General features: G+C 46.1%; 1 protein-coding gene and 1 pseudogene across 1 annotated transcript; one reads left to right on the top strand and one right to left on the bottom strand.

Moving 5' to 3' along the window:
- Positions 1 to 295: 295 nt before the first annotated feature.
- On the bottom strand, positions 296 to 5008 carry LOC121150496 (protein FAM170A-like). The gene is made up of 4 exons (XM_040971429.1): positions 4939 to 5008; positions 3146 to 3277; positions 1955 to 2095; positions 296 to 783 (listed from the first exon to the last, which is right to left on the bottom strand). Exons 1-4 carry the CDS (start codon positions 5006 to 5008, stop codon positions 296 to 298), a joined length of 831 nt encoding a protein of 276 aa, XP_040827363.1.
- Positions 5009 to 5774: 766 nt separating this feature from the next.
- LOC121150497 lies at positions 5775 to 16549 on the top strand (annotated as a pseudogene).
- Positions 16550 to 22801: the final 6252 nt, after the last annotated feature.

A 22801-nucleotide genomic window follows, 5' to 3' on the forward strand; every position in this document is an offset into this window, starting at 1 on the left:
GTCTGCCTACCTTTCTTTCTCTCTGTAGAGAATTGCACATGGCATCTGCCAGTGTTCCATGGTCCTGTGGGTCACTAGCTGGTAGGTTTGTGCAATGAAAAGCAGGTCTTCCAGCTGCTTGAAGTGGATGCAGCTGTGTCAGCACAGTGAGGCTACTGCCTGTCCTCTTTCTCACAGGCTGAAAGCACTTTGCTTATTTGCTTGATGTTTTCCTCATGTATAAACATTTCTGCCTTGCATACATAGGTGTACTCTGCCTGGTTTTTCTGTGTTCTCCTTTTCTTTGCCTTCTTGTTTATTCTTTTTTTGATTTCATCCAGGCAAAGGCCAGATGAAAAATGCGGCAACTGAAGCCCTCCTTGATTCCATTCTTTACATGTTCCTCCAGGATGTCCAGGCTGGGGAACACTCGGCAGCAGGCCATGCATTGAAAGCCATGCTCTGGCCACAAGAGCCACTCAGGTGTCTTTATTTTGGGCTTCTCCTCCAGGGCTAGAGGCTCTGCTGGGCCCTCAGCCTTGAAATCATCTTCATCTGTGGTGTCACAGCTGGCCTCATTGTCGATGATCATATCTTCTGTAAGCACAGAAGAAGAGCTGGCCTCCGAAGGGACTTTGCCAATGCAGCTCAGTTCTTGCACTCTTGCCCTCTTCTTGGGAGGCAACAAGCCTTCCTGTGTGTTATATACAGTGTTGGCCTCTCTCTGCCTTTTGACATACATGTAATAGATTTTCATGGCCCGCTCCTTTCTCATATGTAATGCATCTGAGCAGGGCTCATTGGCTAAGTGCAAATGAAAGCACATATCATTCCAGGTAGTGGAGCTCTTCTGTCCCACATCCTGGGGTAAAGGCTTGTCAGAGGGTCTAACACCGAGATCTTCCTTCTGGCTTTGATGCATTTCTAAGAAGGAAAGTTTCAACCATTAGAAAATGTGATTAAGTTTGCATAAAGATGTAGTGTTTCTGGGGCACTCTGAGTATCCCTGTGCATGGGATGGGTGTGATGGGTGCGTGCACAAATGTGATTCTACACTTATAGGTGTCTTCAAATGATACGTCCTGTATGGAATGGAATTGGTAAGACTTGTATGTGACAATAGGGACATGGTATATCTGCTAGAGATGATTCTGTGATCTTGTACAAACTCAGTATATTTTTCTAGTGTTAGTAAATGGTAGTGTGTGTATGTGTGTGCACTGTTTAATGTGCAGCACAGCTGAGCAAGAACAGACATGGTTGCTAGCTTTGCTGCTGTCTGCGAGAGTAGACAGTGTCATAGGAAGTACACATGACTCTCAAGTCATGCAGCTCTGAAAGCCTGCAGATATTGTGAATGTGGCGACATAAGAGAAAGGCTACCTCAGAAACTTAATTCTCTCAAATTGCAAGTGTTTTCCTTAATTTCGTCTAGTCCCAGGGCTGGTTAAGATAGGTGTCCTGTGAGTGTGTGAAAGGTATTCAAGGGATTAGTCAGTAACAGGTTAGGCCTGAAATTCTGTTTGCAAGGGGGATTATATAAGATGTACCCATGAGTACATGAGTCTACAGAAAGAATAAGAGTCGCAGGGCATGAGAAGTGTCATGAAAAGAACAGCTAAAGGAAAGGAGAAATCGTCATCTTGGTCTGAGCTGAAGAGGCCTGTAGAGATCTCTGAACATGAGTGTGTGCCAGTCTGCATGGGGAAATTCCAGCCAAGTTTCCATACACCTGTCGGCACTCTCAGCCAATGCAGCCAGCTCTCCCAGTGCTCACTTGGGACAATGCTGTGCTGAAGGACTGTGCTCTTTCTTGGGAACACATTGTCTGTTTGTCCCACCCCAAGGCTTCAGTCTTACTCTTTCTTGAAGTTCTTTTGTGTAACTGAAGTAAGTGTGAGGTAATTAGGGGGTGTCCAGGATATTAACTGAATAGCCTATGTTTGTTCAGACATTCCATTTGCATCTGCCTTACCTTCTTCATCAGAATTTCTGGATGTGCTTGAAGAGGAGACTGATTTGGAGCTGGAATCACTGTCTCCTGGTGCCTGGCTGCGGGTTTCAATCTCCACGACCTCACATGGCTCAGGCACATCTTGTGGAAGCAGCTGGAAGTCTGAGAAGGAAATTTCAAGAAAACACATTGTGTCATGGCTTAACTGTGTCTATTCTAAAAGGAGCATACTAAGTGGCTGTTTTGCTTCAGGCATTACTGTCTCCTCCCTGTCCACCACCCATCATGGGACTTGCTCTCACACTTAGCTGAACCATATTGCAAATTGCTACCGATAGAGAAGTTGTTAAAATTGTGTATGTGGTAGACATCCGTAAGATTGAGTATCTGTTATGTGACATTGCTGAGGATGTTGACAGAATATTGAAAAGTGGGAAGCTTGCCCAAACAGAAGATGAAGTCAGTTAATAAAGTCTGATATCCATGATGAGCTTCCTTTTCCTTGGGAGAAATGGTGTATGGGAAAGCCATGGAGTACACGCTTTGTAGTAATTACTCCTACTTAATTTGAAAGAGCAAATTAACAGGAGGAGAAATTGGGTTCCTGGGGAGAAGCAGTAGAACATGTGGGCAGGTGTTCAGTTTGCTGGGGAGGTTACGATCACATCAAATGTGGTGACTCTGTACTGAGGGGCTGTGTCCTATTCCTAGAGGAATGGCCCCTATTTGTCCTTCCCTCAAGACATCAATATTAGCCTTTCTTTGGGAAGCAGTTGCACATATTTGAGGGAAAGTGAAGCCAATCATGGTTGGGCTATGTAGTTCACTTGAACTTGATGACCAAGTGCACACATTGCTTTTTATTTACTCTACTATTGTCAGTACAAGAGCACTTATTTGTAGAGGTGTTTTAGTATTCAATCTCATACCTACTAAGCTCTTTGCACAGAGTTGGTTCCTGGTCTTCATTCCTCTGAATGTGTTTTTGCTGAACAGATTTACTCCACTAATGGTTCTACATTTTTCTCGTCACCTTAATCTTTAAAAATGTAGATAACCTCTCTTGACAGTACTACAGTTCATCTTGGAAACTGCACCTTATACATATATTGCTGTCATTGAGTTTCTCTGAGAAATGTTGATCAACTTAGTGGCTACAGATCTGCTCTCCCTCCCGTTGCCCTGATTTATCTGAGCATCCTGCCTCCTTACCAACATCATAAGGCGTGCACACACTGGAGTCATGGGTGTAGCACTGCAACTTGCCAGATGGATCTTCTTCCTCTTGGACCAGGATCTTGTCATCCAAAACGCTCCCAGGTGGTGACTCCCTCTTCTGTAAATCTGTGATTGATGGAGAATGGAATAACAGTCATTCGATGAACAATATGTTTGTTTCATTTCTTGAACTTATACATATTCTGATTATCACATGCTAAATGTTGAGAACAGGCATGCCTATTAGTTCAGAAAATAAAGTGTATATACTGTTGAAAACCTTAGCACTCCTATTACAGAAGCATTTCTCCTGTTTTGGGATGTTGGAGTGACTCAGCTCTGATGGCTTATAAAGTATCATATGGAGGAAATGTGCCCACTTGACCCGCACATAAACCCTGAATTCTTATACAGAAAAAAATAGATCAATCATGTATAAATCATCATTGCCTAATTTCTAATGGCATTTTTGAGAGTCAAATAATCACAATGGGTAGACAGCATGTAAACAAATATATTCAATATCACACTTCTGTCCCTCTTACTCATGCATCTTATGCATGTATAGTTGTGTGTACAGCATCTAAGTTATGACCCTTGCTCTACAGGTCTCATTGTTTACACTCAATGACATCTTTTAATATGCGCTAATCTTAGTGAAGTTGAAATAAACTCATTCACTCTTGATACCCTCTCAAAGTGAGCATCAGAATATGGAAAACCTAAAATTTTGTTGAAAATATCAAATACTCCTATGTGATATGAATTAGAATTTTGAATGTTGCAGTTGGCTTCAGTCTGCAACTCCCCCTACTGAGCATTTGCCCTGTCTAATGAGTTGTTTATTTTTTGGTTAGGTTCCATGGTAACCATAACTGCCAATTGCCTATATTTCCCTAGTCAAACCCCACTTCCCATGTAATCAATGTGTCTAAATGGGACTATGTATGTTTGTTTCCTGTTTTATTTAAGATTTATTCACCCTTATTGGAAGGACAGATCCACAGAGAGGAGAGACAAAAAGATCTTCCAAGTACTGTTACATTCCCCAAGTGGCAACAACAGCCAGGACTGAGCTGATCTGAACCCAGGAGCTTTTTCCAGGTCTCCCATATGGGTCCCAAGTCTTTGGGTTATCCTACACTACAGTCCCAGGCCACAAAAAGGAAGCCAAAATGGGAGGTGGAACAGCCAGGAGACAAACCAGCACCAATAAGGGATCATAATGTTTACATGGTGAGGATTTATCCACGGAGCCAGCGTACTGGCCTTACCCTATTTTATGTCTTACATTAACCTAAAACATCCAATTTACATTTGCACAGACTAAAGCAAATAATTTGTTTTTATCCCTTAGTAAAGAAACAATTCTTTATGAGTTTATGTTCATGCTTGAACATCTTTCTTACGCCTTAGTAAGGAATACATTTTATATGCTTGTACTTATCCATAACCATCTGAAAAATATTGATCTTGAAATCAGAGTTACAAAGAAAAAGATGATCGTTAATCCATCAGTTCACTCCCCAATTGGCTGCCAATGGCCAAACTCGGGCCAGGCTGAACTTTGTGTAAACAACATAGACCTTGTACCTGGGACACCTGAAAGCAAACTGGGCCCTCAGAAAGAGCCACGAATAGACAACTCCTCCTCACTCCCTGTTTCCTCACTTCACTGTCCCAGTCACCTGCCTTAACTATCTTCTCCACTACTACTAGGGACCTACTCTTCCTGACGGCGGAGGGCATTCTTGGTTTCCACATTCCCAAGGATCTTCTCCACATACCTCTTGATTTCTTTACAGCTGGAGGAGTGTACTCACGCTCCAGATGTTTCCTTTTCTCTCTCTGCTCCATGGTTCAAAGGCTAAGCTTTCTACCTGTAACTCTACTGTCAGGTAGTTGGTGGTATCAAGAAAAGACTGAATATGAAAATCCAAGGACACCAAATCACAGGAGACGTTCGTGGCTCCCAAGCACTGTCCTGCCTGATACGCAGTATGGCAGCAGGACTGTTATGATTCAAATCACAACGAAGACCTCGGAATTCTAGGATGTCCTGGTGACATCACTCAGCCCAGGGGGCTCAGCCAGTATTTAAAGGGATAGAGGGCTGCCACAGGTGATTGCTTATGTTGACTTGATTTGTCCAAATGTAACTCTATTGTGAACTTATTTTTCAGGCCTTGTTTTGACATAAGGACTTGTAGCAGACAGATTGAATTAAGCAAAGAAAACTATTCCTTGCACATAAGAAAATTGCATGTGTCAGTCTCTCAAAAGCAAGGATATGACACAATGCAAATGAGGATTAGGCTTACACTCGGGTTGATCTCCCCAAAATCACCATCAACGTATAAACTGAAGGGAAATAAAATTTATCTGCTAACAATATTATTGTTACCTGTTAATAATATATTATATTAATTACATAATGATGATTATATTGTATACTCTATTATATAGAACTGTATTACATATTCATGTGTAATTGTGTATAATAATATATGTGAGTTATATAATATTACCCCATATTTTATATAATTTCTATTGTGGAATACTATTCAGCCATAAAAAAGCAGCCTTATTATTTGCAATAAAATTGATGCACCCAGAGGGAACTATGTTCTTGAAATTGGGTAAGCACAGAAGAATGAAAATAACAAAATCCTCAAAAATGTTACCTCGGAAAGTCGGGAGGGAGGAAATGATCAAATAGATTCATGAGTAATAGGTTGCATATACATAGGATAAAATATTTCTGAGGTTCTAGCACGGTTAGATGAAAATAAATAGTGCTGAGTTACTACATATATTGATCACAAGTACAGAATAAAATCTTCTAGGATGTTTTTGTGTGTCTGACTTTCTCAACTTGTAAATACACTTTCTCACTGTGAAGAACAATATAGGTAGTAGTAACATACGCTGGTGAGGATTTTGCTAAGAAGCAAACTTTACATACTATTGATGGAAATATCAATTGGTTTAGTTATTGTGGAAAAATTTGGAACTTAATTTAAAAACTAGAAAAGATACTTAACATAGTCATGTAATCCTACTATTGAACTTTTACTCAAAAGCCTTGAAATTGTTTTATCCAAGTACCAGGATCAGAGTCCACTCTACTAATACATATAGAATTTTAACTCTTTTGTCAAATACTTGCCCTTATTAAAGTTCGTCACTGTTGACTTTAGGTAATTGTAATAATATGTGACTTTTTGTTTTTCTGTATGGTGTGTGCTTGTGTGTATGAGACAGAGGGAGGGAGAAAGAGAGAGAGATGAACTAGGAATTTATTGAGTATTTTCATCCTGTAGATTTAAAATTATCCTCAAATTTTAGGATTTGGCAGCCATTGAAACTCCAAAAATAATATATGTTCACATCACATTTGCTTCCTTCTTGGGTTTGTATCCCTTCTCGGGGTTATATTGCTCTCTTGATGTTCCCCAGGAAACAATGCTCCACAGTGGTTTTTTTTTTTTCCTTTTTCCCAAGGGGGGAGGCCTCTGGGACCGGGCAGGTCCGGCACCCAGACACCGCCCTCATTGGGTGGTGAAGGGGATTTGGGAGGGGCGCGACCTTAGGCCTGGGAATTTAAACCTCCAGCAGCCTCCTGGCAGCTGTTGGGTCTCAGGACTGGGCGTCTCATGCCTGGATTCCGGACGGCCGCCATGGGCACATGGTGAGCCGTGTCCGGGCCTGCTGGGCTCCAGAGGCTGCTTCCTTTGGGGTGAGTAGACCGAGGGGGGAGGCCTCTGGGACCGGGCAGGTCCGGCACCCAGCCACTGCCCTCATTGGGCGGTGAAGGGGATTTGGGAGGGGCGCGACCTTAGGCCTGGAAATTTAAACCTCCAGCAGCCTCCTGGCAGCTGGTGGGTCTCAGGACTGGGCGTCTCATGCCTGGATTCCGGACGGCCACCATGGGCACATGGTGAGCCGTGTCCGGGAGGCCAGTGCGCCATTGGCGCCAGGCTCCGCCTGCTGGCCACCCGGCTGGGGAGCTCTGGGGATTTGGTTCTTTCAGTCGCTGCTTAATTAGCTCCAGGTTGAGCCCATTGTGATTCTCGGACCTGAAACAGGCAGTAACTCTTTCTTTGTAAAAGTTGTAATCACTAATAATGCTGGGCACCAAATACCAGGCCATGCAGAAGCCTGGGCTTGGGGCTTGTCCTGCAAAAGTAGCTCCAACAGCTGGCTAATGTGTCAACTGGTGGGGAACAGAGTAGATCTGGTACGAAGGAGCAAACCTTAGCCCACAAGCAAAACTAGAAACCAGGAGGGAGCAAAGGTCATGCCAAGCTAGGCTCTTGTACCTACTGGTCTGCAGGAGCCAGGGACACGAAGCCACAGTGTCTAAGGCAGAGGTCGGCACAGGTGAGGAGCTGTGCTAAGCTGAGTCAGAGCAACCACTGGCATGCGAGTGATCTATGGCTGGGAACAGACCCGGTTGGGGAGCAAAGGGGACAACCCTAGCTGGGCTGAGGTTCCCACAAAGAGGCGAGTGGCGTGGAAGGGGGGCTGCGTTCTGATCTGGATACAGTTGTAGTCTCCCTTGGCACAAGTGTGGACTGGGATTGGATGCACCGAACCGGGCTGGACCCCGACTCCCCCTGGTGTTCTGGAGGACCAGGGCAGATGTGTGATAGACTAGGCAAGGTCTCAAACCCCTACTGAGCCATGTGTGAGCCATACGTAGGTATGGACAAACCATGGCTGGGCTGGAACATCCAACAGCAAGAACCAGATTGGGTGGAAGGCCAGTCAGGAAAAGCCATAGTTCCTGCTATGACAGGAGGTGGACTGAGTAGGATTGGCTCATGGACCCACTGGTAAGCGTGTAACCTGGCATTGGGAGAGGTTCTGATGGAGGAGCCTGGGCAACTCCTCTGGCAGGACACAGACCCGGCAGGTCAGCGCAAGAAACATGATAGGAAACAGCCCAGAAATGGCCATGGAAAGCTACCCACTGGCATACACTTGGCAGACGTGGGGGCAAGACCAGGCTGAATCTGTCCACGTCATCCACTGGCAAATGCAGGCACCAGTGTGGGTCGACCCAGGTTCGGTCGCAACAAAGACTAGTGCACAATATGGAATGCCGAGGTGAGGTTGCCTGTACCAGAAGGGACCGCAGCGCCCAACCAGACTGAGAACAAGAAAGGAAGTAGGCAGAGCCAGCAGGGGAATAAGGGAGGGTTCCTTTGCAGGATAGCTACTTCCGCAGGAGAGCATGGGCTGGGATGGGGGCAGACCAGACTAGGCAGAGCTACCACACCTGTGTGCCTCATGTGGACTAGATCAGGGAAAAGCCGGGCTGGGCTGATTATTCCTACTGGTGCAAACAGAATTAAAGTGGGCGAGGGTTGTTTGGGCAGCAGTAACTGGAATCTGGGAGTGGGAGAGGCCTGGGAGGGTAATAGTGGGCTCATCCCTCTTGGGTTACCACTTCCACGGGAGGACATAAAACTAAACAGTGGCTGGGGTGGAATGGGGTGTTGGGCAGACTGGATTACTGCTACACTTACTGGCAAACTAGGGTAGGGGCGGTCCTGGTGGGGGTTATTGTGGGTCGCTCCAACTAGGCTGCAGCTCCCACTGGTTTGGTTGAGGGCCAAGTGTGTGCGGGGCAGAACCAGGCTGGACTGCAACACCCATTGGTTCCAGTGGAAGTCGGGAGTGAAAACAGAACCAACCCAGCAATTACAACCACCAGCTGATTGGAGCGATGGACGGTGCCTGGCCCTGTACTTGTTAGCACATACAAGAAGTTTCTTTGGAGATCTTCCTAATCTAAATGCTGGACTCAGAACCCTAACAAAGAAAAGAGAGAAGACAGAACTATGTCAACCAACCATCTCAGCTATGATGGACTATGTCAATCAGTGGATTTTTCAAAGACCTCATAGTGCTTGGAGTGGCAAGATTGACAGCGATTCATAACTGTTGCAACATCAAAACCACTTGAGCAAGAACCTCAGAGCATGCCCTACACCCGGGACTTGGGGAGGGTGGGAAATTGGGTGGGCCTTCTCCCTTAATACCCCCCTTTTAAACATGAAGGTAACAATATGGAAAACATACTAGTATTATCCACTTTCCTGTAGCCCTTGAACCTTCTTACTCTAACTAAGTATGTAAAGAATATAAAAATAAATTTTATTAATTTAAAAAAAATTTATTGGAAAGTCAGATTTACAGAGAGGAGAGACAGAGAGAGAGATCTTGCATCCATTGATTCACTCCCCCCACCCACGTGGCCAAAACTCCTGGAGCTGTGCCCATCGAAACCAGGCTTCAGGGGCCTTTTCGGGTCTCCGACATGGATGCAGAGTCCCAAGGCTTTGGACTGCCCTCAACTGATTTCCCAGGCCACAGGCAGGGAGCTGGATGGGAAGCAGGGCCACCAGGATTAGAACTGGCACCCATATGGGATCCCGCTGTGTGCAAGATGAGGACAGTAGCCACAAGCAACACTCTTAAAGCTTCCCTGTTAAAGTTCACATATCTTTTCCAAACTCTAATTTGAGTTCATCGCTTCCAGGGAACTCTTCATGTCAAGTCTGTGTTTCTTTCTTTTATTTTTTTTTGTAAGATTGATTGATTTTCTTTGGAATGTCAGATATAGTCAGAGGAGGAAAGACAGAGTGGAAGAATTTTCAGCCACTGATTCACTCCTCAAGTGTTTGCAATGGCCTGAGCTGAGCTGATCAGAAGCCAGGTGCCAGTAGCCTCTTACAGGTCTCCCATGTGGTTGCAGGGTCCCAGGGCTTTGGGCCATGGTTGACTGCTTTTCCAGGCCACAAGCAGAGAGCTGGATGGGAAGTGGAGCCACTGGAATTAGAAGCGGCTCCCATCTAGTATCTAGGTGCTTTCAAGCAAGGACTTTAGCTCTTTCTAGGCTACTGGGACAGCCAACAGCCCGACAGCCCAGGTTAATCTGTTTCTAAGTTTCTGTTTCATTACATGTTTACTTTCTATGAAACAGTTGTACCTACTGGTTTAGCCATTACTGTGTCCAATTCTGCCTATTATCTCTCACATTCATGGAGCTGAATGCACTCACCAATCATTCTTCTGCATGTGGGGAACAGTGTCTTGCTTCCTGGGATTTTCAGGCCTTTGTATTGACTGTCGGGCAGTGGGATTTAGCACACTGTGAATATCCCGGCTTCATGGTGAAGAATGCGGGCTTTGCTCATCAGCGGCTCAGCTCATCCTGGATCGTCTCAATGCTTTCAATCTTGTTTCTCATGTTTTGTTTTTCTGTTGTTTTGCGTTCAATTTTGTAGCAGTTTTTTTGTTTTGTTTTGTTTTTATTTTTGCTTTACATCAAGTTCAGTGTTTGAAATCTAAGAAAATATGTTTTCTCTTCTAATTTGGATGTGTGTATAAACATCACTTGTCTAAATCCAGCCTCCTCAACACTGCAGTATTTTGGCCTCTTTCTGCTCTGAAATCATCACGTTTGTCCCTCTACTAAAGTGCTGACGGCATTCTAAGTAGGTGGAGTTTGCAGATATTAGAAAAACAGAAAGTGGAGAGTTTGGTGAGAAAGTCTGAGGAACAAAAGGATTTGAGTTCCTCTCCCAGTGGTGTTAGTTAGGAACCCCAACTCATCTTGGGAAATTCACACTCTGTTACATGTTAGGATCTCACAACTCCTTCATATGCCAAAGCAATTTCCACACATAGCTGCCTGCCCAAGCACAAAATAAATAAATAAATAAGTAAACACCAAACTCCAAGTTCACATGCATCTGGATTCCTGAAGGACAACCCCTGAAGCAAGAGTTGGAAGCCAACCAGGTAATTCTCTGAGCAAGGCTGGCATTGGACAGATGAGTTCTAACCTGCACTAATGTATCCAGAGACCCTAAATCAGACACACTAATGAGTAGGTGTACAGGCCCAAGTCCACTGAAGGCACAGTAAGCAAACTGTAATGGGGCGACACCACTGATGGCACCTGCTCGTCAGGTTAATTGACACTGCACAGGGCCCAGAAACCTGGCCCCTCCTGCCTCCTGTAGGTTACTGCATTGTAACTTTGGGCTCTGGTAACTCCCTGCTGGCCTGAAACTTTGTGTCTCCTGCATTGCTCTCACTCTGACCTGAGGAGGAAAGCTTAAAAAGCCTGATTTTAGCAGCTTGGTGAAGTGGCTGCTGGAGTGTAGCAGGAGCTGCTGTCACCAAGCTTGGGAAATCAAGACTCTTCTAACATCCTACACTTGGGTCAGTGTTATTGCTCTTGCACTCCGCAACACAAACCCCTTCCTTAGGGTACTGTGCACCCCAGATGGAATGCTACCATTCCTAAGTCACCATCAGCTCTGCTTCTGCAAACAGCCGGTACAGAAGCAGCATGCCCTCTCTCAGGAAAAGTAAGAGCTGGAACACAGATTTGTCCTCTAATTCTTGACATAGTCTTAATCTGGGAGTGAGTCCTTGAACACACAGTGGGATAACTGAATCTATTCACCAGTGCTCTGGTCACAGAACAGCCTTTGGCCATCAAGGTCAGGTGATCACTAGGAACACCTGGGAGATGAAGGCAATTCTGAAAGCAGAAATGCTAAGTGCCAGGGAAGATGATTAAAAATGGGGTTCCTGCAGGGAAGAAGGGAGGAGTTGCTGACAGATTAGCAGGCACCTTTCAGAAGAGTCTTCCAGTTCATTAACCAAGAAGAAAATTTTCTCTGGTCTGGTTAATATACATTTAGACAAACCTATAACCTCATAGAGCTAAAAATACTTATATGGGCCACAGGCTAAAAAATGAACAACCCAAAATATGCTTCAAGATGGGCTATTTGCTAAAGCAAGCCCATGGTCATTTCTTCTTGCAGGAACCCCTCAGACACCTGTCACAATACTTCTGGGCCCAGCGTGATAGCATAGAGGTTATAGTTCTCGCCTTTCACGCACCAGGATCCAATATTGGCACTGCTTCCAATCCTGGTGGCCCCAATTTCCATTCAGCTCCCTGCTTGTTGCCTGGAAAAGCAGTTGAGGACAGCCCGAAGATGGGACCCTGCACCCATGTGGAAGACCTGGAGGAAGTTCCTGGCTCCTGGCTTTGGATCTGCGCAGCACTGGCTGTTCAGGTCACTTGGGGAGTGAAATATCGGACAGAAAATCATCCTCTCTGTCTCTCCTCCTCTCTGTATATCTGAATTTGTAATGAAAATAAAACAGGGTCCTCAGGGACATCTTGGAGTCCTGCACCTCTCCCCCAGGCCTCCAGGGGGCACACTCTCCACTGCAGCCTGACCTAGGTCACTTCCAAGGCAGGAGTCATGGAGTGGACAGTTTATGGTCTCCCAGGCCAGCAGGTAGGAGGCCAAGGTGGTGGGGCCATTGTCCAGTCTGAAGACCCGGCAGACTCAGCCTGAGGGAGCGGGAGGCCAGGGGGCAGGCTGAGCAAGTGCCATGGCCACCAGCGGGTTGGTGGTTAGTAGATGATCTGGGTCCAGGCTGGGCTCCGGTGTCACTGTTGCCCCGCATGCACAGTGTCCAGAGGCTCCTGGCCCACTTCCTAGGTCGTGTCCATGAAGGGCCTAAACTCCTGTGCCATGCCCATGTCTGGCCCACCTCCTCGATTGTGTCCACCTCTGTCTCCTGTGTTCAGATCGTGTCCACTCAGGGACCACATTCCTGGGTCATGCTAATGCTTGTCCCCGGCTCCTGGGTTCGTGTCCATGCAGGGACTCCGGTCACTGTCATGTCCAGTCCAGGCAGGGTCTTTTTTTTTTTTTTTTCAACAGCTAGTGATTTTTATTTATTTTATTTTATTTTTTTTAGTTTTTTTTTTTCTTAATTTTGGACAATCTTTATATGGTTAACTAGGGCACAAAGATTCAAAGGCTACAGGGATGTTTATAAGACTCTTATTTCCACATTTATTTTTCCTGTATCAGGGGCAAAGGGGGAGAAAAAGGGAGAAGCCCCACCCAGTCTCCCACCCATCCCAGGTCCCTGATGTGGGGCATGCTCCAAGGGGCTTGCTCCAGTTTTTTCAATAGTTCAGCAGTTATGAATTGCTGCCAATCTTGCCATTTCAAGCAAGATGAGGTCACTATAATCCACTGGTTGACATAGTCCACTTTAGAGTCTCTGTTTGCCCAGATTTTCACTGCCAGCACATGACTGGTGTGGTTAAATGATTTGTTCTGTCCTCCATCCCATGTTGTGGTACCAGAAGTCCTCTTGCAGGTTCCAAAAGACTGCCATATCTCCATGTGCACCTGGTTGTGCTTTCTACTGCTCCGTCTGAGCCTCTGAGGAGTCTCGGCTCTGGCGCTTGCACTCCATGGCAGAACATGGAACCTGTATTTTGCTTCATGGTTAGAGTTCCGAGTCCGGGAGTTCGATTGGGAGATCAAAAAAAAAAAAAAAAAAAACCTTTGTCTGAGGTGATACCCAGTCCAAATTCTTCTGTGTGCCTGCCAATATGGGGACAATCTGATTCCATTGCCTCAGTCAGCTTATGGATATGCTGATAGTTTTAAGTGTCAGTTCTATTTCCAGCCCTGTCTTCCACTGGAACCAATGGGTGTTGCAGTCCAGTGTGATTTTCAGCAACATACACTCAGCCCTCACACAAAGCAGTGGGAGCTGCAGCCAAGTTGGAGTGACCCACAATAAGCCCCTCAGCCACGGGATGGCCAGGAGAAGGTGGCCGCTCCCCCAGGTGCTCAGCCTAAGCCTAACACCAAAGGTCAACCTATAAGCCTAATGCTAAAACTAAGTCTAAGGCCTACTGTAAACCTAAGCCTAACCTAAGGCTTACCCATAAACATAAGCGTGACAAAAGGCCTAAAGCTTACCCATAAGCCTAAGCCTAGGCCTAAAGCCTACATATACATCTAAGCCTAAGATCTAAGGCCTACCTCTAAGCTGAAGTCTAAGGCTAAGGCCTAAGGCCTACAAGTAAGCCTAAGCCTGTGGATTAAGGCCAAAGGCCTATGAGTAAGCCTAAAACAAAGGCTAAGTCTAAATCCCAAGGCCTACCCCTAAACCTAAGCCTAAGGTTTAAGGACAGAGGCCCATGAATAAGCCTAAGGTCTAAGGCCTACCCATAATTCTTAGACTAAGGATAAAACCTAATTCCTCCCCCAAAGCCTAAGGCCTACCTGCAAGGCTAATCCTAAACCTAAACCTAAGCCAAAGGCCTAAGGTCTAAAGCCTACTTATAATTCAAAGCTTAAGGTTTAAGGCCTAGCCATAAGTGTAAACCTAAGCCTACAGCCTAAGGCCTAACCTTAAGCCTAAGCCGAAGACTGTGGACTAAACTCTACACATAAACTTAAGCCTAAGACTTAAGGCCTACACATCAACTGAAGCCTTAGCCTAAGGCATAATGCCTACCCATAATCCGAAAGCCTGAGAGTAAGCCTATGGTCTAAGGCAAACCTGTAAGTATAAGCCTAAAGCCTAAGGCCTACCCGTAAGTCTAAGCCTATGGAAATGATGGTAAAGATTACAAAGTGAGGGTTCAGCGCAGTGGTCTAGCAGCTAAAGTGCTGGCCTTGCATGTGCTTTTAAGATTTATTTTATTTTTATTACAAAGTCAGATATACAGAGAAGAGCAGAGACAGTGAGGAAGATCTTCTGTCTGATGACTCACTCCCCAAGTGGCCACAACTGCTAGTATTGTGCCAATCCAAAGCCAGGAGCCAGGAACTTCTTCCAGGTCTCCCACATGGGTGCAGGATCCCCAGGCTTTGGGCCGTCCTCAACTGCTTTCCCCTGGCTACAGGCAGGGAAATGGATGGGAAGTAGAGCTGCTGGGATTAGAACTGGTGCCCATATGGGATCCTGGAGAGTTCAAGGCCAGGACTTTAGCCTCTAGACCATGGCGCCTGGCCCATGGCAGACCCTTAATAAGCTCTTGGCTTCGGACAAGCATGCTATGGCCATTGAGGTTACTTGGGCAATGAATCATTGGATGGAAAATCTTCCTGTCTTTCCTCCTCTCTGTCATGCTGAATTTGCAGTCTTCAAAAAAAAAAAAAAACTACAACATGAAGATGGTAAGAATAGTATGGTGTTGGGTGGCATTCTGCACACTCTGGCAGAGGTGATGGGGCTCTGCTGCTGCAATAGTGGCAGCAGCATGGAGGAGGGAAGGAGCATGCAGGGTACTAAGGCTGGGAGCTCTCACAGGGCCTGCCCAGCAGCAGTGGCAGAAGCAGAGACACCTGAGTGCAGGCTGGGCAGCCAGAGAGAGCTGCAAGTTCGGGGTTACCACAGTGCGTTACACATACCAGGAGAGGCCATGATTGCAAGGCCAAGCTAAAGGATCAGTGTCAACTGTACTGGGCCTCAAGCTGGCCACGCTCAGCCTGCTGCTGTGCACGAGCCTGTGGGGCCATGTGCTGTTTGCACTGCTGCTCATGCAGAAGCACAGCCTGCACCACACCCCATACTGCCTGCTGCTGGACCTGTGACTGGCAGACAGGCTGGGCATGCTCACCTGCCTCCTGGCAGTTGTGCTTGCTGCATGCAGGGCTGTGGCTGCCAAGGGGGCGCTGCTGGACACACTGGCACCAGGCTGCTTTCCTTCCTCATTGGATTCTTCTACTTCCATGCGGCTTTTCCTACTGCTCAGCATGGGTGTCACCCGCTACCTGGGCATGAAACATCACCACTTCTAAGCTGAGCGCCTGGCTGGCTGGCCGTGTACCACTATGCTGGTGTGCACCTTCTGGGCACTGGCACTGGCACTAGCCAAGGCCTTCCTACCTTTACTAGAGCAGGCGGCAACTAGGATGACACACTGTGTGCTCTGGAGCAGTGGCCCAATAGCATCGTTGGTGCTTAGCATTCTGCTGTTTTTCAGGACAGTGGTGGGTGCCACAAATCTCATTTCACTCTGCCTGCACTTCTTCATTCATGACCGCCGTAAGATCAGGCCAGAGAGCCTAGTACCCGCTGTAACTCACGTCTGGACTTACCACAGCCTGGTACCACTGGCCAGGCAGCTGCCAACTGGAAAATAGACTTTGGCATTGGACCTATACCACCCGTGCTCGTGGGCATTCTGGTGGCGGAGTCTGGCCGTGGCATCCACTTCTTGCTTGTGCTGGAGGAGTTCAAGACTGAGAAGTGGCTCTGCAGGATGTTCTAAGCCATCACACTGCGCTTCATGCTTCTCTGGGGCCCCTACTTTGTGGCCAGCTACCTACTGGTCCTGGTGAAGCCCTGTCCCCCAGGCCTAGCTGATGGCCTCGTGGGGCTCACCTTCTTCAGGCCAGCATTAACCCTGTCTTGTGCTTCCTGTTCAATAGGGAGCTCAGGGACTACTGCTGCACCCAGTTCCCCTGCTGTCAGAGCCCCCAGGTGGCACAGGACACCCTCTGTTGGGTCTTGAATGGCAGTGGGCTGTGAGGGCTCCATGAAACCTGAGCGCTGGCACATTTGCAGCTCTGCCAACCTCTTTGGCCTGGGCAGTGCTTCTGTCTGTATTTTTGGTTTTGAATCTGCGTTCAAGATGAACAAACACCTGGATTGTAGAGACATGTGGTGTTTTTGGGGTTGGGTGGGTTAAGAATGGCAGAGGATGGTTGGGGGTTAAAAGGGAAGGTTCCATGTGCCAGGCTCGCTGCAGCTCCGGCCTCTTCCTGGGAAGAATACTTTCTGGCTTTCTTGGTGGCAATAGGTTCCACCTTCTTGTCCTGGTTCCTGCCATCTTCTATTCCATGCGTGGTTACTTTTCTCCTTCCTTTTAAGTGCAGGCTACACTCATTTAATTCTTTGACCTTCTCAAGAATCCTGGCCAGTTTCCTATGGAAGCTGTCTTCAAGTGATTTTTTTTTCAATGGAGAAGAGAGACCTGGGAAGGGACTGGGTGCTCATGTCCCATTTCTTGGGAATCTTCTTGGGAATGAAGCAGGTGGTGGTAAAAGGGAGATTTGGATAGGTTTCTGACCTGCCTTCGTGGGTGTGGCCTGCACATCATGGTATCCTGGCCCTTTCTAGTTCTGGCCAAATGCTGGACACCTGTGTTTGATGTTTCTGTGTCTTTGTACGAGCAGACAAGGGAGTTAGTGTGAAAATCCAACATTTTTTCCACAGGGAGTGACAAGGAACATTTTTTTTTTTTGGTTCTTTCTTTTCTACTGCTGAAAACCCACTGGGCAACTGCTCTCTCTGTATTATATCCATCTCAAATGGCACCATTTCTGTCCCATTGTGGTTTATTTTTTTTTTCAGCATTATAAATTATTCTTTAGTCTTCGGAAATGGGGTTAAAGCACAGTTTTAAGTTTAAAATAGTAAAAAGGAGAATACTTTAAACATTATTATTTAACACATCTTGTTACAAAGCTCCTAGGTACATACATGTACAAAAGAAATAGCTAATATTTCCTGACACTTCAAACCATGACTTTCCCTACATCTCCTGATAAGAACAGTTAACCTTAATGGAAGACTCCCAGAATAATTCCAAATTTTTTGCACAAAAATGTACTGCCAGTTGTATGATATGCAGAGATAAGGCCAATGCATCTGAACTTACAATTGACTTGGTCAGCATCTTGATTGAAATGAACATTAAAGAACGGTTGTGTGTGGGAGGGAGATGATCTGAAGACAAAACAGGGCCAAGGACTTTCTTTTTTCAAGACTTTCAGACAGAAAAACAAGACCAAATTTTTTTTTTATTGTTACCTTCATGTTTAAAAGGGGGGTATTAAGGGAGAAGGCCCACCCAATTTCCCACCCTCCCCAAGTCCCGGGTGTAGGGCATGCTCTGAGGTTCTTGCTCAAGTGGTTTTGATGTTGCAACAGTTATGAATCGCTGTCAATCTTGCCACTCCAAGCACTATGAGGTCTTTGAAAAATCCACTGATTGACATAGTTCTGTCTTCTCTCTTTTCTTTGTTAGGGTTCTGAGTCCAGCATTTAGATTAGGAAGATCTCCAAAGAAACTTCTTGTATGTGCTAACAAGTACAGGGCCTGGCACCGTCCATCGCTCCAATCAGCTGGTGGTTGTAATTGCTGGGTTGGTTCTGTTTTCACTCCCGACTTCCACTGGAACCAATGGGTGTTGCAGTCCAGCCTGGTTCTGCCCAGCACACACTTGGCCCTCAACCAAACCAGTGGGAGCTGCAGCCTAGTTGGAGCGACCCACAATAACCCCCACCAGGTCCACCCCCTACCCTAGTTTGCCAGTAAGCGTAGCAGTAATCCAGTCTGTCCCACACCCCATTCCACCCCAAGCCGCTATCTTAGTTTTATGTCCTCCCGTGGAAGTGGTAACCCAAGAGGGATGAGCCCACTATTTCCCTTCTAGGCCTCTTCCACTCCCAGATTCCAGCTGATGCTGTGGCTAAACCCAAACAACCCTCGCCCACTTTAATTCTGTTTGCACCAGTAGGAATAATCAGCCCAGCCCGGCTTTTCCCTGATCTAGTCCACATGAGGCACACAGGTGTGGTAGCTCTGCCTAGTCTGGTCTGCCCCCATCCCAGCCTATGCTCTCCTGTGGAAGTAGCTGTCCAGCAAAGGAACCCTCCCTTATTCCTCTGCCGTCTCTGTCCACTTCCTTTCTTGTTCTCAGTCTGGTTGGGCGCTGCGGTCCCTTCTGGTACAGGCAACCTCACCTTGGCATTCCATATTGTGCACTAATCTTTGTTGCGACCAAACCTCGGTCAACCCACACTGGTGCCTGGATTTGCCAGTGGATGACGTGGACAGATTCAGCCTGGTCTTGCCCCCACTTCTGCCAATTGTATGCCAGTGTGTAGCTTTCCATGGCCTTTTCTGGGCTGTTTCCTATCATGTTTCTTGAGCTTACCTGCCAGGTCTGTGTCCTGCCAGAGGAATTGCCCAGGCTCCTCCATCAGAACCTCTCCCAATGCCAGGTTTCACGCTTACCAATGGGTCCATGAGCCAACCCTACTCAGTCCACCTCCTGTCATAGCAGGAACTGTGGCTTTTCCTGACTGGCCTTCCACCCAATCTGGTTCTTGCTGTTGGATGTTTCAGCCCAGCCATGGTTTGTCCATACCTACGTATGGCTCACACATGGCTCAGTAGGGGTTTGAGACCTTGCCTAGTCCATCCCACATCTGCCCTGGTCCTCCAGGACACCAGGGGAAGTCGGGGTCCGGCCCGGTTCGGTGCATCCAAGCCCGGTCCACACTTGTGCCAAGGGAGACTACAGCTGTTTCCTGATCAGAACGCAGCCCCCCTTCCACGCCACTCGCCTCTTGGTGGGAACCTCAGCCCAGCTAGGGTTGTCCCCTTTGCTCCCCAACCGGGCCTGTTCCCAGCCATAGATCACTCGCATGCCAGTGGATGCTCTGACTCAGCTTGGCACAGCCCCTCCCCTGTCCCGAACTCTGACTTAGACACTGTGGATTAGCGTCCCTGGCTCCTGCAGACCAGTAGGTACAAGAGCCTAGCTCGGCATGACCTCTGCTCCCTCCTGGTTTCTAGTTTTACTTGTGGGCTAAGGTTTGTTCAATCGTGCCTGATCTACTTTGTTCCATTACCACTTGACACATTAGCCAGCTGTTGGAACTACTTTTGCAGAACAAGCCCCAAGCCATAGCTTCTGCATGGACTAGTATTTGGTGGTCAGCATTATTAGTGATTACAAGTTTTACAAAGGAAGAGTTACTGCTTGTTTCAGGTCCAAGAAGCACAATGGGTTCAACCTGGAGCTAATTAAGCAACGACTCAAGGAACCAAATCCCCAGAGCTCCCCTGCCGGGTGGCCAGCAGGCGGAGCCTGGCACCAAATGGCACACTGGCCGCCCGGGAATAGCTCACCATGTGCACATGGCGGCTATCTGGGATCCAGGCATGAGACGCCCAGTCCTGAGACCCACCAGCTGCCTGGAGGCTGCTGGAGGTTTAAATTCCCAGGCCCAAGGTCACGCCCCTCCCCAAATCCCCTTCACCGCCCAATGAAGGTGGCGGGTAGGTCCTGGACCTGCACAGTCCCGGAGACCTCCCCCCTTGGTCTAGTCACCCCGAAGGAAGCGGCCCCTGGAGCCCAGCAGGCCTGGGAACAGCTCACCATGTGCGCATGGCGGCTGTCTGGGATCCAGGCATGAGACCCCCCTTCCTGAGACCCACCAGACATGACTTTTAATGATACAAAATAAAGATTATTTTCTTTGTTCTCAAGTACTGTATTTGAAGAAGACATCAAGCCTGGGATGGCAGCCAGGCAGGTAAAATCCTCGGCTTGTTCGTGCCGGTATCCTATAAGTGTGCCAACTCAAATCCCGCAGGCCCCGCGTCCCGGTTAGCTTCCCTTTTGTGCCCTGGGAAAGCAGTAGAGGATGGCGCAAAGCCTTGGGACCCTGCATCTGCATGGGAGAACTGGAAGAGGTTCCTGGCTTCTGGCGTTGGATTGGTTCAGCTCTGGCCTTTCTAGCTGCTTGAAGAGTGAATCAGTGAATGGGAGATCTTCCTCTCTGTCTCGTGTCCTCTCTGTATATCTGACTTTGCAATGAAAAATGAATCAAGTAAACATTTAAAGAAAAAAGGACATTAAAATTTTCATGGAAACATAGAATTAAATTGTTTTTAGAAGCAAAAAATGAATTGGAATCCAAGCTTTTAAAATAACAAGTTTTATTCATGATCTCTTTATTAATCCATTTTGTTTGGGAGTTTTGACCTTTTTTATGCCCTAGTAAATTTATTTTTATTTCATCTCACCTATGCCTTACACATTTAATACAATAATCCCATGAAGTTAATTAGTTCTTGTCTCCATGGTAATTATGGATAGAGAAAACTAAAATATCCGAGAGTTCTAACAATGCACTTAAGATGTTATATCATACAACTGAGATGAAGATCAGGACAACACAATTATTCTTAGAACTTCATTAAATGAAATTGTAGGTAGTCCTTAAAATGCCTGCAATGTAAATGTATTGAAGATGGACCAGAAGTCTAAGAATTCCCACAGCATATTTCCAACGGCAAGTAGAACATCTGCTAAAACATCACTTCTAGCTTGGGACTAATCTCCATTTTTCGAAGAATGGAACTTGCATTATTTTTAACATATTGTTTACCCAATACTATGTCAATTAATTCCATAATGTTGTATATTGATACTGAGGCCTTGTTGGGGCTTTTAACTGACCGGATCTTTACTTTGTTAGACCTATCTTCAGACCATAGAAGGTCTCCCCAAGAGGCCACTGAACTTATCTGGACAATAAGACGCTGAACTTTATGCTAGGCATGTGTTTGCAAGCAATGAATCTCAACTGAACTTGAACTATGGTTATGCAACAAGGTGGAGGAATCCACCATGGGGGAAGGGTATGGGAGGGGTGGGGGGAATCCCCAGCGCCTATAAAACTGTACTACATAATACAATGTAAGCAACAATAAAAAAAAAAAATTCATAATGATACTATGGTAGAGAAAAAAAAACATTTCATTTCATAATCTGACTGAATATCTGAATCCATTTTTGAAACCTTCTGGTGGTGATTAAATTTCAGGGACAAATTTTACAGTCGAAATTATTCAGAAGTACTTCACGAAGCTGATGGGGTTTTCTTGGCTATAAGTGACATTGAAGGGATTTGGGCAACAAGTTTGTTCATCTCGAAGGCCACATTCAACCTATTCCCCCTTGGCTCACATTTTTGTGTACCTCTTCTTTGCTACACATGCTTTTGTGTCCAAATGCCTGTAGGTGATTTGTCCATGGGATAAGGGTCTTATTTATAGGAACTATTCTTGACTGCCTTAGGTAACATTTACAAAGTATTTTTTTAAACTTCTTTGTCAATACAGCCTTCCAGAAAATAAAGGTTATAAAATAACAAGTAGAAAAATCATTGATCCTCAAGACTATAGACACAAGTTGCATTAATCAGGTCTCAAAACGTCAATTTCACACACACAGAGATTTGCCCTTTGGGGAGTGGTTCAATTCCCTGAGTATAATATCTCCATTTACTGCAATTTTGTTGCAAAGGACATTAGTTCCATTTTTTATGGGTGAGTAGCAATCTATGAGACTTACATACCAAAGTTTCTTTATCCATTCAGCAGTTGGTGGACATCTTGGCTAATTCAAAATCTTAGCTATTGTGTGTTGAACTGCTATAACATGGGGACACAGATAATGGTTTCATTTCCTACATGCATTTCCTTTGAGTTAATGCCCTAAAGTGTAATAGCTAGGTAAATAGCTAGCTGGGAAGGCATTAGAGGATTGCAAGAAGCCTTGGGATCCTATACTTGTATGGAGACCTGGAAGAAACTCCTAGCTTGGCTTTGGATCAACTCAGGTTCAGCTATTGCGGGCAGTTAGTGAGTAAACCAGTGTGTGAAAGTTCTTTCTTTCTGAAAACCCGATTTACATTTCCAATAAAAAAATTCTTTAAAAAAACCAGCAACAAATAACAATTAGAAAAAAGCATGCAATTTCTAAAAAGAATAGATACAGTCTGTTACAAATAATCAAACATCAAGTTGTCATTGTCAGGATACAATGCATTAGGCATCTCTAGGAAGATCTCTGTTTCACATTGATGAATACAGCATTATGATTGGCAGTTTCTTTGTTTAAGGACCTGGGCTATTTGCATTCTCTCTTAGCCTGTAGGATTTCTGAGACAAAAGCAGGCATTGGGTCTAATTTGGGG

The sequence above is a fragment of the Ochotona curzoniae genome, unplaced genomic scaffold (genome assembly GCF_017591425.1).
Source record: "Ochotona curzoniae isolate NIBS_2020 unplaced genomic scaffold, NIBS_Ocur_1.0 contig_2120, whole genome shotgun sequence".
NCBI classification, from domain to species: domain Eukaryota; kingdom Metazoa; phylum Chordata; class Mammalia; order Lagomorpha; family Ochotonidae; genus Ochotona; species Ochotona curzoniae.

Bases quoted from the DNA above. Each gene is read 5' to 3' on its own strand.
- LOC121150496 (XM_040971429.1), bottom strand. From the start codon at position 5,008: ATGGAGCAGAGAGAGAAAAGGAAACATCTGGAGCGTGAGTACACTCCT. The intron at 3,278-4,938 runs GTATGTGGAGAA...CATCAATCACAG, and splicing joins AGCTGTAAAGAAATCAAGAG to ATTTACAGAAGAGGGAGTCA. The intron at 784-1,954 runs GTAAGGCAGATG...ATTTGCACTTAG, and splicing joins CAGAAATTCTGATGAAGAAG to CCAATGAGCCCTGCTCAGAT.